General features: G+C 52.3%; 1 protein-coding gene across 1 annotated transcript; it reads left to right on the top strand.

The window, feature by feature from the left end:
* The first annotated feature begins 916 nt into the window (after positions 1-916).
* On the top strand, positions 917-13937 carry LRRC15 (leucine rich repeat containing 15). The gene is made up of 2 exons (XM_059063847.2): positions 917-1001; positions 8960-13937. Exon 2 carries the CDS (start codon positions 8965-8967, stop codon positions 10699-10701), a length of 1737 nt encoding a protein of 578 aa, XP_058919830.1. The 5' UTR covers positions 917-1001; positions 8960-8964; the 3' UTR covers positions 10702-13937.
* The last annotated feature ends 516 nt before the right edge of the window (positions 13938-14453 follow it).

Genomic DNA, 14453 nt, shown 5'->3' with positions numbered 1-14453 from the left:
TTAATCCAGTGTGGCTCATACCTTGTTGAGGCTCCACCTCGGAGAAGTGGGGGTTTAACAGCCTCCCTGCCCCTCCAACTATGATTTCTTTCTCTCCTTCCCAGGCCCTCTTGGTGATACCATGAGTAGAAATGGTTTCTTATTTCCCACTGGGGCAGCAGGACGACAGCTCCAGTGCAGAGGTGCAGGGCATAGGAAACCCCTCATTCTGATATATCCCTTCACTGCCATGTGTCACCAATTCTGGGAGCGGGCAGTGAGGGCACAGAGGATGACGTCAGAAGGCAATCGAAGCATTGTTTTTACGGACTTCCCTGGCAGTCCAGTGGTTAAGACTCCAGGCTTCCTCTGGAGGGGTCACAGGTTCGATCCCTGGTGGTGGAACTAAGATCCCACATGCCCCGTGGCACGGCAAAAAAATTTTAAAAAGAAAGAAAAGAAACATTGTTTTTAGGAGGGACACTGGGGGCAACTTTATCTTTCCTCGGAATTTTTCCAAAACCTTAACAACAGGTGAATCGGGTTAAGCAAATAAGTTTCCTTGTATTGTTCCTGCAAATGTTCTGTAAATTTGAAATTACTTCCGAATAGAAAGTTTAAAACGAAAAGAACTTATGTCTTTTCTAGAACCGCAGCGGCCAATGCAGCAGAGAGAGTCCAGAAGAAACACTGGAGGAAAAGAGACAAGAGGAAAATGTGTTCTTAAAGAAGAAAAAAAAATCCCCAAAATTGGCAGAAGGAAACCCCTTGCGCTGAACGCACAGGCTTGCCTCCTTGGGTGACGCCGCACCTCTGTCCTCGCACGTCGGGGCGCTGCAGTGGCGCGCGTGCGCCTCCCCGCCACCGCGCCGACACTGCCCCTGGCGGTGACTCACGCCGGGCATCCTTTAAATACGGGGAGGGCCCGGCGAGCCGCACTCATGCAGCAGCCGTGAGCCGTCCCACATCCTCCTCTCTGGCTCCCTCTGGTTGACGGCCGCCGGGCGGGCGCTGAGCTGCTGGTAAGTAGGAGGGCTGGCCTCCTGCCTCCTCCCTCCCTCCCACCGGCCTGGAAGGACCCGGCTAGCCTCCCCTTCCTTTTTTGCTGACCCCGCTCCCCCGGGAAGAGCGTCCAGAAGGGGCAGGGCTGGCGCTGTGCCTGGGGATGCGCTCAGAACGCGGCCGGTGGAGCCTGCGCTGGAGGGGCACGTGGCCCAACTCACGCTGCCCAGGTGCCTGGGGCCACAGCCCCTCCCTGCGGATCGCTGACCAGCCTCTTACTCTTTTTGTCCTGACCCGTCCTGGATGTCGACCTGGGACGCTGAGAAGATGTTTTAGACAGGCAAACAATTGACTTTGAAAGTTGACTTTCAAATTATCACACCAGTTACCCATCGAGTTTACCTCTTTCGGGATACTAGCTCCACTGGGAGAAGAGTTTCCCTTTTTAAGATCCAGGTTATCTGAACCCAAGTCCTCTTCCCCAGCACTTACTATGGTGGCCACCAGCGGCCTGTCCTGTATTTGGGTCTGTTGAGGACCAATGGGGGTATCCCAAGTGATAGAGCTGTCCTCTTTTCATAGACTGACTTCTAGTTGCTACAAAAATGGCTTCAGCAGATGTGCTGGCGCCTGGTTTGGATTTCCAATTTGGAATTCAGCTGTGGACTCAGGGTTGTTCCAGATTCTAAGTTTGTGTGTGGCTTAGGCGACTTCATTCTGGCAGCTTTCCCTCTTGCCTTGGCCACTAATGGCTTTGGGTAGGGAGAGTCAGGGCTGGAGATGGATTTGTGATGAGGCTGGTTTGCATTTAAAACTGTGACTGTTGTACCTTTACCAGATTCTCTGCTTAAATGTAGAGGCAGGAGTGGGGCCAAGGAACCACCTGTGGAAAACCAGAACTTTTCTAGAGCTTCCCACCATGCCAAGTGTGAGAGAGCCAGTCTACCTCCAGGGCCAAATTTGTGACCTCAGGGCAGGTTGCGACTCTCTCTTGGATGACACATCACTCAGACTGAAGGTGCTAGATGCCTGTCTGTCACGCTCTGGCTTCTCCTTTAGGATTATATCACCATATCAACCACTGTTGGTGCCACTGGCTCTGTAATTTAGAAATTCTCTAATGGCTGTCACTTCTTATACTCTGAATCGATTGAACATCTGGGGTACATTCAGGGCCAGACAGTCCTATTTGCCTGTGGTCTTGAGTCAGCTGGGCGGGCTCTGCAGGGATGAGACAAGAATGTGAGAGAGGTCAGGGTGCGGGGAAGGATTCTGTACAGACCCTGCAGAAAGTCAGGGCACGGAAGGCTCTCCCAGGGCTGGGGACACTACCTGGGCTTGCTCAGTAAATGGAGGGGTAGGGGCTGCCAGTGGAAGTAGATCCAGACGTGGAGAAATAAGGAGAGCTTGGAGAGAAGCTGTTCCAGCTCGGTCCTGCCAGCAAACACTCCCAGGGCTGTGACTACACGTGGCAGTTTGCCTCCCTAAATCCTGACCGCGAGAGACTGACGGCAGCTTCTGGTTTCACTGCCTCCCTGGGCTTTGGGGACACAGGATTTAGAAACTTCTGTCAAGATGCTTTGATGAGGGGCTGGTCCATTTTATCTAAGTTAGGCCCCCCAGGTGTCACCCTGAGAAGGGGGCTGTAGCCAATGGCTTTTAAAATAAAAGCCCCGGGCTTCTCTGGTGGTGCAGTTGTTGAGAATCCGCCTGCCGATGCAGGGGATGCGGGTTCGTGCCCCGGTCCGGGAAGATCCCACATGCCGCGGAGCAGCTGGGCCCGTGAGCCATGGCCGCTGAGCCTGCGTGCCCGGAGCCTGTGCTCCGCAACGGGAGAGGCCACAACAGTGAGAGGCCCGCATATCACCAAAAAAAATAATAAAATAAAATAAAATAAAAGCCCCAAGTGGAAGCATCTCCCTGCTCGGCTGGCAAGTTTGTCAGTACGTCCTGACACTTCTACCAAGCTAATTACAGCCCTGCTCTGGCCTCTGCCAGAAGCCCTCCCTCCCCTAACACCAGGGCTGGAAAGGACTTGTTTCCTCGTACTCTTTTCCTTTTCTAAACAAATGGACTGAACTTTGACCTTGATGGGCCATGAGAGATGGGGTCAGTGATTGAGCCAGGTGGAGGATGAGGGTGTGGCTGCTCTTCTCTTGGGGCTCCAGGGTGTGTTTGGCGTGGAGCCCTGAACCGGGCTGTGTGTTGAGACGATGGGATCACCCCCTTCTGGTTGAACAACCTCTTCTGTTCTTCCATCCACTCCTCCAAGCCACTCAGGTGAAACTTAGCAAACACGAGCATCAGAGCAGCCTTGAGGAAGAACATCTCTCAAGCCATGCAGCCTGGGAGTTGGGAGAAGCACTTGACCTTGACTAATCATGCTGGGCAGCTGGAGGGTGGATTGTAGATGAGCCTGAGATCATTTTAGAATGGAGGGAGAGAAGCCACCTCTTCCCCGCATCCAGGCACAACTGGACACGTGGTTGATGAGGTCCTAAAGCCTCATGATAAGGTTCGGGGGGGTCACCAAGCTCGATGGTTAGGTAGAGCCCTGATCTGGGTGTCTGAAATCTTCCACTGACTGTGTGAGCCCAGGCAAGGCCCCTCCTCCCTCTGGGCCCCTTAGTTTTCCCATCTACAAAATGACCAGATGGTTTGACCAGATGGGCTCAAAAGGCCTTGACATCTCTGATGCCCTGGGCTCTAAGTGCTGCTTCTGGGAGCAGCCTCTACTGCTGGCTTCAACTTAGCACAGACCCCAGACTTCTGACAGGGATGGAGAAAGGGCCACTGAAGGAAATATCGACAGAGGGGGCTGGACCCTGTCTATGGCCCGACCTTCAGCCTCCCCAATCCAGGGTTCAATCTCTCTATCTTGGCCGTAAATGACATAAGTCAGGAGCATGGGGTCCCAGCTGGTCTCGGCCTCAAGTGGTGCTTCCGAGTGTGGGCTGTGGACCCCTGCATCAGAGTCACTTGGGGAGTTTGTTAAATGTGCAGGGTCCTGGGCCATTTCCCCTACCCCCCAGAGCTAGGGATCAGCAGCTCTGTGGGTAGAGCCTCCAGAGATTCTGATTTTACTCAACAAGATGAACAATAATTGTAAGTAACATTTATCGGGTACTCATTTTGGACCAAGAACAAGCCTAAGTGCTTTACATGCATTAACTTTTGTAATCCTCATCGCTGCAGTGCTGTGAGTTCGGTTCTATTAAGCGAGTTTCCCAGGCACTTCCAGGCGACATTTATGTACTGATCTGGGGAACACAGTGGTTACCCCCTTCAAGCGAGACGGGGAGGTCAGGATGCAGTGAGCCTCTCATTCAGACAGTGGCTTCAGACCCGCTGGACCGCACAGAGAGGAGCGGCTTGATTGAGGCTGACGCCAGCTGTGTACAGGAGAGACAACACAGCCCCATGCCTGGCATCTCCCTTGGTGGACGGGGCAACGTCTCAACACTGATGAGGCCATGTTTTGGGAGATCTCTGCGCGGGGAGAGCACAGGCCAGGGAGGGAGATTTCCTGTCTGGGTCTCAGTTTCCCCAGGTGCACTGGGAGGGGGCCTCCCTAAGGCGTCCGTCTCAGCTCCCTGATCCATGAGATGGCTCTTGGACATGTGAAGATGAGCCAGTTAACAAGTGGGATTGCCCTGCCTGGAAAACTTTTGAAGCAAGGTGGGCCTGAAAAGATGGATACAATGTCCTCAAGCCTCCATGTGAAGGTGGCACTGCTGATGGTTCCACGTGACCTATAGGGGATGGTGGGAATGGCGGGGCTTCAGGCCAAATCTCCTTTCTGTCTCTGGTAAGATATCAGAGCTGCCAAGGGCCCCTGGGAGTCTTTACAGTAGGGGAAACTGAGGTCTGGAGAATTTACCTAAACTCACACTCCAACTTAGAGTTAAGGCAGAGTAGCACATCCGTCTCCGAGGTTCTTTCCAAAAGCTTTGCTCCATGGCATTGAAATAAGAAGGCGTCTCCTCCCAGGGAACCTCGTATTTCAGGAATGTGATGATGGTATTAAACCCAAAAGTCCCAACCCACCAACCAACAAAGTTCAGGGCTTTGAGGCTAATTATGTGTTTGCCCATGAGTCATAGGGGCTGTTTTAGCTAAAGAGACCAGAGCCAGAGTGCCTGGTCCAAGCGCTTTCACTCCTGGGGAGGGACCACGTCAGAGTGCCCAGGTGAGCTGTCTGTCTGTCCTTCTGTGTGTCTGTGGGCTCAGTGAATTCCCTGGGCCAGCGACAGATGCCAGGCTGCTCCCCCTCCCAAGACAGGGGCTGGACCAAGTCGCTGCAGTGACTAAGGACGCGTTTGGCTGCCTGGAGGAGGAAGGTGTAATTAGGGCAGCTTTGTGGGTCTTTAACTGGTGTTTGTCATGGCTGCTAAGTGGCACAGGGCAGCGTGGACTATTAGTCCACTGTGTGCTGGGCTCCTGAGGGCCTCAGGCTGCCGTGGACGCCGGCCACACTTGCTGGAAATCCAAGGGCCCGGCTGGTTGTCCACCCTGCTCCTGCGGCCCCTCCCTCCCCCTGAGGGCTCTGCAGCTGGGTTTGGGGTAGGCTCCCTGGAGGTCCTTTGCAGCAGTCAGTGCCAGCCATGGTGATAACAAGTGCTGGAAAGTAGGAAAGCAGTGCATGTGGTGCTGGAGTGGGCTCGGCAGACACGAGGATTTATAAAAGGGAAAATCTGCAAATTCTTGCAATATTCGTTAAGCTGAGAGTGGTTCGTTTTAAACAACAGTGGCTCTGTTCCATAAGGGAGTTATCTTTTTCCTCCTCTTCCCAAGCCGTGAGGCACCACCCCTGGCCGTGGGCCCTTCCTGGGGCTGGCTTGATGTCCCCTCCCCAGCTGGGGAGTGCAAACTCAGAGAGGTCTGAGATGGGTCTTCAGAGGGTTTCTTGGCCCACACCCTCATTTATAGATGGGGAAACTAGACAGAGACTGCCCTGGGCTTTCCAGGTTATGGGCACTTTAATTTAGTCCCTAATACCTGGGCTACGACACCATCTTGAAGCATCCTGGGCATAGGAGTATACATAGAAATTAAGTGCTAGATGGCTCATCACCAGGAGTGATGCTTCACCTTTTGTAAGTCAGTCCAGGGGTTAGATCTCTCTCACACATATATCAAGGGGATGGGCAAACACCCACAACTGTCTGCGTGGACCCCCTGGGAGCACAATTGTCCTGGTTGATGGATCTCATATCCTTGCCCTGGGACTCAGCCTTAGAATCCTAAAGTCTTGGTGATGGACAGCTGTCATCTAGTCCAATACTCTACCAGGTGTAGAATCTTCTCTCCAACTTCCTTACCATGTTTCTGCTTAGTTTCTGCTTGAACACTTTCAGGGATGGGGAGCTTACTGCCTTATGAGGTTGTCCATTCTGATCCAGACAAGCTGTCTCCGGTGATGAACTAAAATGCACGACCCCATAGCTTCTGTGTACTAGTTTCGACCTCGAGAACCACACTAAGGCTGTTTTCTTTATCCCAGGGCAGCCCTTCACGTACACTAAGAAAGTGCTTGTGGGCTCATCACATCTTCTCTTCTTTCCGCTATTCGTCCACAGTTCCTTCAATGGATGCTCAGATGTTCTGGTTTCTGCATCCCCTCACCATCCTCTTACCCTTCTCTAGAAGGCCTTTGATAGACCAGTTTGTCTTTGACCTTCTTGAAGTTCAGGGTGAAACTGAGAACCGCATTATAGATGTGGACTGATGAGGGCAGTGTAGAGCAAGACTGTCACCTCCTTTGTTCCATACTTAATGCTCCTATTAATGCAGTCTAAGATCACATTAGCTTTTGTGAGCAGTCTTCTTTCTCTGCTACCATCAATAAAAAGCCCTCACATCTAAGGGTAGATGTTAAGTCACTTTTTCAGTGCCTCCTTTCTAAGCTGTTCATTTTCTGCTCTCAAGTTCTGGATCCAACATTTATCTATACAAGTTCATTCTTTTAGATGTGTCCATAGCTTAATCTGGCCCCCTTCCTTTGAATCTAGACTCCATTGTCAAGTTGTTATTTTTCTTTCATTTCTCCACAGTTCTACATACTTATTGGAGTCTTTGATGGAAAGTACAGCAGGTCAGGGCTTGGATGGGCTGTAACTAGGGCAACAATCAAGGCCTGGGTGGGTGGGGGATGAACTTGGGTTCTGTCCTCAGAGTAAGCTTGTTGGGGGCAGGGGAGGGGTGCATTGAGTTGAGGCCAGGTTGGGAAGCCTGAGTTATGGGCCAGACTCAGGACTTCATGAGTTCAGGGGAACAAAGAAAGGCCAGAGAAATACCTTCTCCACCCAGCCAGTTTATGCCTTATAGGCCACCATTTGACATTCCTTCTTCTGACTCAGGACTTTTGCTCATTAAAAGGACAGGCACTGCAGTAACACTCACAGTTCTCACCTAGGAATCTGGAGGTGCTGGCTTGAAGCTCTGAGCCTCAGTTTCCCTGCTTCCTGCATTCCCCCAAAATGATGGGCATGCATGATCAGCAGTTCTTCACCCTTTGGGAGTTAGAGACCCCTTTGAATCTTGGAGGGAGGTTACAGATGTTCTACACATACCCAGAAATCCATAGTCCCTCAGCTAAGAATGCCAAGATTAAAAGCACCTTGAGGCCTTCCTGCCTCCAAGAGTCTACAAGGGCCATGTCGTAGGGGAGCTCGGCACTTGCTCACACGTTTGCACAGAACACCCTCACAGCCTTTCTTCAATTTGCTCCTCACAACGGCATCAGGAGGGGGCAGAGGTTATCACTCTCACTTAACAGATGAGGAAGCTGACCCTGGAGGCCTCAAGCTTCATTCGAATGAAACAGCTAATTTGTGGTTCTTAAATATGCACGTAGGGCCCAGTTCCCATGCCCCTCATCTCCACTTTCTATTTGTATGGACCTGATCTCAAACACCAAACCTTCCGTGACTTTGACTCCATTCCCAGGTCAGCACCATGTCTGCGGGAGCGTCTGGGCCTACCAACTTTCAGCTCAAAGTACATCCTAAGTTTTCTGGGACTTACTCAAGGCCACCCAATGTTTCTTTTGGAAACTGGGACTGGTACCCAGAAGGCAGACCCCAGACATCGGCTGACCCACAGCAGCCCCTTCCAGAGAGACAGGAAGTGGTGTGGATAGTTTCCTTTTATTGGGAAGGTGGTTTGGACAAAACCTAGGCGAAGCCCCCGTGAAAGGGTTAACACAGGGGCAGGTTGGTGGCGGAGGTGATGGGGCAGTGCTGGTCGGTGTGCGGCAGGGCCCAGGGAGAGGGAAGGCTGAGTTTCCCTGCAGTCTTTCCCACCAGATTGCAGTGTGGTCCTGCTCTGCTGGCTGCTCTGCTCCTCCCCGCAGGTGTTCATACCTGTGGTCTCCGCATCTTCCCCCAGCTTCAGGCCCTGTTTATTTGCTCTCGTTTCCTATCTGTTCCTCCTGAGGAAGCCACGTTCGACTAGCAAGTCCAGGTGCTCTGAGAGACACAGAGATGGATAAGGTACTGCTCCTGACTTAAGGAACTCACAGGGACGGGACACGAACATCCCTGCCCTTGCAAAGCCTATTGACTAGTGAAGGTGACAGACGGGGACACAGTGAATGCCATGTGTGGCTGCTATGGCTTAGGCCATAATGGAAGTTGGGAAAATCACCTGCACGGGAGGGTAACGAAAGCTGACTCATGGAATCCTGGAAAGCTTCCTAGGGGTGACTGCCTGTGAGCTAGACTTAGAAGTGTGGGGAAGATTTGGATGAGGGTGAAGAGCCCTCCAAGTGGGGCGAATTGCTTGGGCAAAGGCATGGAAATAGGAAGGCCTGGGGTAAACGAAGAGGCTGCAGACCAGACCACAGGTAGCATGAGATGGGTATGTGGTGATGGGGTTCAAAGGCAAGCCGTGTTTGGCACCCAAGGTTGACGTTGGCTTAAAAACAGCTGAAGCGTCAGTGAGGCAGTCCTGACTCGTGCCCTTTCTCTCCTTGCAGAGGCCATGCCACTGAAACATTATCTCCTTTTGCTGGTTGGCTGCCAAGCCTGGGCTGTGGGCTTGGCCTACCGTGGCTGCCCTAGAGAGTGCACCTGCTCCAGGGCCTCCCAGGTGGAGTGCACGGGGGCGCGCATCGCGGTGGTACCCACCCCGCTGCCCTGGAACGCCGTGAGCCTGCAGATCCTCAACACGCACATCACCGAACTCAACGAATCCCCGTTCCTCAACGTCTCGGCCCTGATCGCCCTGCGGATTGAGAAGAATGAGCTGTCCCACATCGCGCCCAGTGCCTTCCGTAATCTGGGCTCGCTGCGCTACCTCAGCCTCGCCAACAACAAGCTTCGGGTTCTGCCTGTCAGCCTCTTCCAGGGCCTGGACAACCTAGAGTCGCTCCTCTTGTCCAGCAACCAGCTGGTGCAGATCCAGCCGACTCACTTCACCCACTTCAGCAACCTCAAGGAACTGCAGCTGCACGGCAACCACCTGGAACTTATCCCCGACGGGGCGTTCGACCACCTGGTGGGACTCATCAAGCTCAACCTGGGCAAGAATAGCCTCACCCACCTCTCACCCAGGGTCTTCCAGCACCTGAGCAACCTCCAGGTCCTCCGGCTGTATGAGAACAGGATTTCCGACATCCCCATGGGCTGTTTTGACGGGCTTGGCAACCTCCAGGAGCTGGCCCTGCAGCAGAACCAGATTAGTATGCTGTCTCCTGGCCTCTTCCACAACAACCGTAACCTCCAGAAGCTCTATCTGTCCAACAACCACATCTCTCAGCTGCCCTCCGGCATCTTCATGCAGCTGCCTCAGCTCAACCGGCTCACGCTCTTCGGGAATTCCCTGAAGGAGCTCTCTCCGGGCATCTTTGGACCTATGCACAACCTGCGTGAGCTTTCGCTCTCTGACAACCACATCACCTCCCTCCCGGACAATGTCTTCAGCAGCCTCCGCCAGTTGCAGGTCCTGGTCCTCAGCCACAACCAGATCAGCTACATCTCTCCGGATGCCTTCAATGGGCTGGTAGAGATGCGGGAGCTGTCTCTCCACACCAATGTGCTGCAGGAGCTGGACGGGAGTGTCTTCCGCACGTTGGCCAATCTGCAGAACATCTCCCTGCAGAACAACCGCCTCAGACAGCTCCCGGGCAACATCTTCGCCAACGCCAATGAACTCATGACCATCCAGCTGCAGAACAACCAGCTGGAGAACCTGCCCTTGGGCGTCTTCGATCACCTGGGGAAGCTGTGTGAGCTGCGGCTCTATGACAACCCCTGGAAGTGTGACTCAGACATCCTTCCGCTCCACAATTGGCTCCTACTCAACAAGGCCAGGCTGGGGACAGACACCCTCCCAGTGTGTTTCAGCCCAGCCAATGTCCGAGGCCAGTCCCTCATCATCATCGATGTCAATGTTGTGGTCTCCAGTGTCCAGGGTCCAGTGGTCCCCGAGGTGCCCACCCACCCAAAGACACCCAGCTACTCCGACACCACTTGCATCTCCTCCACCACTGACTTCACCAGCACCATGCAGGACTACACCAGTCTGACCACCATCGAGACCACCGATAGCCATGACACGGGGGGCATGACCCAGGCCCAGAGCGGGCTGGCCATTGCTGCCATTGTGATTGGCATCATTGCCCTGGCCTGCTCCCTGGCTGCCTGCATCTGCTGTTGCTGCTGCAGGAAGAGGAGCCGTGCAGTCCTGATGCAGATGAAGGCACCCAATGAGTGTTAGGAGAGGCAGGCTGGAGACAGGGCTGGGGAACAGTGGGACCCCCAGAGGATCTGGGATTTCATTGTTCCGCCTCCACCCCTGGGTCCACAGAGCCATCCCCTGCTCCCCCTCTCTCTGGTCCCCAAGAGAAAGGTGCCCCCATCTTTTCCTGACCTGCCTGGTTCTCCTATAGAAGAGGTTCTTGCAGAGCCTTCTTACGAACAGGGAGACCTAACCCCCTGTGGCAAAAACCCTGCGGTGTTCCCAATTCACATCCCTGGGCTTCTCTCAAGAAAGCCCCTCCTCTAAAGCCTCACCAGCTCTCCTCCAAAAACCACCCTCCCTGTGTCTGCACCCCTGCCAACCTCTATAGACGCAATTATTACACACCTGCCACTTTGTGGCAATAGTTCTCCACCAGGACAGCCCCGCTCCCAAGTATTATGAAAGTTGATTCCCCTTCTTCGCTCCTCTTGTTTGTGACATGGCTCTACCCTATCCCCACAATGAAAGGTCTCCCTTCACTTCCTACTCCTGAAGGCAAGGTGACCTCTCCTCGAAGAAGGCTTCAAACCATTTAGCTGATCTCTTAAGAACTGCCAAGTGCCCTGGCTTTCAGGATGCTATGAAAGAGAGCAGGGAGATATGAGGCTGCTCAGGTCCTGGAGGCCGGACTACCATCAGCATCTCTTGTGATTTTTATCTGGAAAAGGAAGAAAGGCACCGGTGCAACAAGTTTAGCCGCGTAGAGAATGATGTTTCTGAACTGCAAATTTTGCTTTGAAAATTTCAGTACTTTAAGGAATAACATCATGTAGAATTTCTCACCCCCCAAAAAAACTTGAAAATCAGCTTATTGGTACTGGATGGAGAAAGCAACTTGGTGCCTGGGGGTCCTTGTGTTCACCCCCAGGATTTTTCTCTTTTAACTTTTTATGGAAGTGTAATATACATACAGAAAAGCAGGAGCATGATAGTGTATAGTTTGATGGGTTTTCACAAACGTTACACACCTGTGTAATCAGCACCCAAATCAAGAAACGAGACATCGCCAGGATCCTCCATCCTGAGCTTTTACTGGAGAAGACTGGGGCTTGTGGAGGTGGCATGAACTTACCTGGGAACTGGCTCCCCATGGGTCAGGATGAGCCCCTCACTGCCCTCCCCCTGCAGCCAGCCCTTGCAAAGGCCCAGCTGCCAGGGTTGGAGGAGAAGATGTAGGTACACTCTGGCCTGGTCGGGAAATTGTATTAAATCCCAGATCTTGAAGCACCAGGCTTGGCCAGGTCAGAGGCATCTCAACTAGAGAGGCCCATGCAACCACACACCCTACCCTGCCAACAAGCTGTCTGTTGCTCATTGGAGGCTCCTCTGCCTGGGCCTTTTATGGGCATGATATGCCTGTATCTGTTTTTAATTTTCACTCTCCATTTGGGAAAGTGAAATAGCTCAGAGATGAGATCCTTTAATCGGACAGCCAAGTGTAATGGAACCCAGCAATCCCTCTGGTCGTGGTAAAATTCTCCATCGACATTACAGTCAGCTAGACACTGAACTTCAGCATTCTCATACACAGCAGGAAATGTGGGTACATAGATAGGTCACACTGGGTCAGGGCCCTCTGTGGAGCCTCTCCCTGCCTGTGGTCTGGTTGCAAGGGTTCAGTTGTTTGGTCCAGAGTTGCAGTCACATGAATACCTGCCCTCACCATCCTTCCTGCTATATATATATTCACAATGGCAAAGAAAGTACACTCAGGACAATGCATGTCTTTCTCTGGACAACTGGTATACCGGTTTAGAAGTAGAAACAGTGAAATGGAGAATTTCAGGTATCTGTGTCTGCCCAGGAAAGAGCTGAATCCAACACTACAGGGATTTGGAAATCTGCCATCAATCCCGACTGGCCTTTACTAGTTCCCTCTGCTCCACGAGACAAATAAGAAATCCCCTTGGGCCTTAACAGCATGATGCTGAAAGGTCCCAACAAAACGAGTGTGTAAGAACTTGTGCATTTTGTACCTTTTCACTCTCTGTCACAGGGAATCTGGGAGAGATGGGGCCTGTTAAGGCAAAAGACATAGTATCCCCAAGGTGATTCTGGGTCTCCAAAATGTTTTCAAATTATCTATAGCACCTGGTGGACATGTATCAAGGCTTGCCAGGGTCCAAAAGGATGTGAGTCCAGAACTTGGGGCATGGACATCATTCCACTGATGGTGGCCTGCCATATTGATCCTGGGGCCCAAAGGGGATGCTTGGCTTGCTCTCCTCCAGAGAGGAAGCATGGTTTGGCACTGCATTCCTCAAGATGCTCCTTGTAACTAGGCTCCAATGTCTCCTTGTGCAAGGGTACAAGTGGGCCAGAGATGGCAGAGAGGTGAGGAAGGAGTCCTCTTCATCCAGTGTGCCCTGCCAAGCTGAACCCAGAACCCCTGGGTATTGATGGCATTGGCCATGACCTTGGAATACCATCTTCTCTGGCCCAGGATATCACACGTGGCCTGAGGCCTGGCCTGAGGGCAGCTGTCCTCAGATGACTCCCCACAGGAGCACCGTGGGTGGGGGTGATGGACCCTTTACCTGACCTTCTGAGCTTACCTGTTCCTTTCTCCCATCAGAGTGGACTGGAAGGAGCCATTGGGCATCCTCTTCCTTGGCAGGCGTTTTGGTCTTTCTGAACCACATTGTCTGGTCAGGGGGCTGCCAGAAAATGTGGGTGGAGCTTCCTTTCCAACAGGATGATGCATTTGCTCACTTCTTGGGGCTGGAGTGAGCTGCTTGGTCCCCCAAAAGTTGAGTTCACTTTCCCCCTTTGCTCACTGGCTTCTAGTTCCCCTTGCCAGTACTCCGTTTGGAGTGGAGGGTCAGTGTTGGAGGAAAGATAATAAAAGCCCGTTAGAACCACTGTTTTTCAAAAATGCTTACTGTGCATGAATACCCTTCAAAGCACTTGACAGCCATTTTCTTTTTAACCCTCACAGCACCCCTGTGCATGAGTAGTACATGTGAGAGCGTCTAAAACCACTTGTCTTCCGCAACATTATTCAGTAGGCTGTGGGTTTACCTTCTCTCTTTAAGCTTCGCACAAGACCTCATGGCCTGTCCTGAGCTTTCATTGTTAAAGCAAAGAAAATGGGAGTCACTGCCCTGTTGCGCCCCATAGTCTTAGCCATGGGAACCTCACCTGGTACTGTGTGGATCCAATGTTTTGTGAATACAGGAAAAAATTAAACTCATCCACCCGTTAAAGGAAAACTGGCTTCTCTCAAGGGAACTGTTGGGCTGAGTGTATATTGTTCCTCCTTGTTAGAATTTAAAGGCACAACACCCTTCTCAGAACTCTTCCTGGGCACCAATACAATTGTCACAGATGTCTGTGTAGTGCAGTGATGGGAATCATTTCCAAACTCAGGAAGCTTGTGGCGAGCAGACAGCTAGAGATAACTAGATAACTAGAGTTGCTAAAGAGACACTGGAGGTAGCCCGGCCTTTAGCTATGAATCACTCAAAGAATTCAGCCTACAGATCCCACAGTCAGAACTGAATCATGGCTGCTGCGGAGCCGGTGGTAGTTTTGGGGAGCAGGTCTTCGCTGTGGTTCAGAGAGGCATGGGGCAGACACTCCTCCAGGCCAAACTCCTCCCGGTCTGAGCTCTCTCCTTGACCTAATGAGAGACTGTTCTCACAAACCTGTTGCCTTCGTGCTACCTTCAAAAGTAGATCAATTTTGCCTCGCTTAAAGAATCATTGCAAATAGTCCCAGGTGCTTGG

This window comes from Kogia breviceps, chromosome 5, assembly GCF_026419965.1.
Source record: "Kogia breviceps isolate mKogBre1 chromosome 5, mKogBre1 haplotype 1, whole genome shotgun sequence".
Classification (NCBI taxonomy): domain Eukaryota; kingdom Metazoa; phylum Chordata; class Mammalia; order Artiodactyla; family Physeteridae; genus Kogia; species Kogia breviceps.
This window is presented reverse-complemented; position numbering and strand designations above follow the sequence as displayed.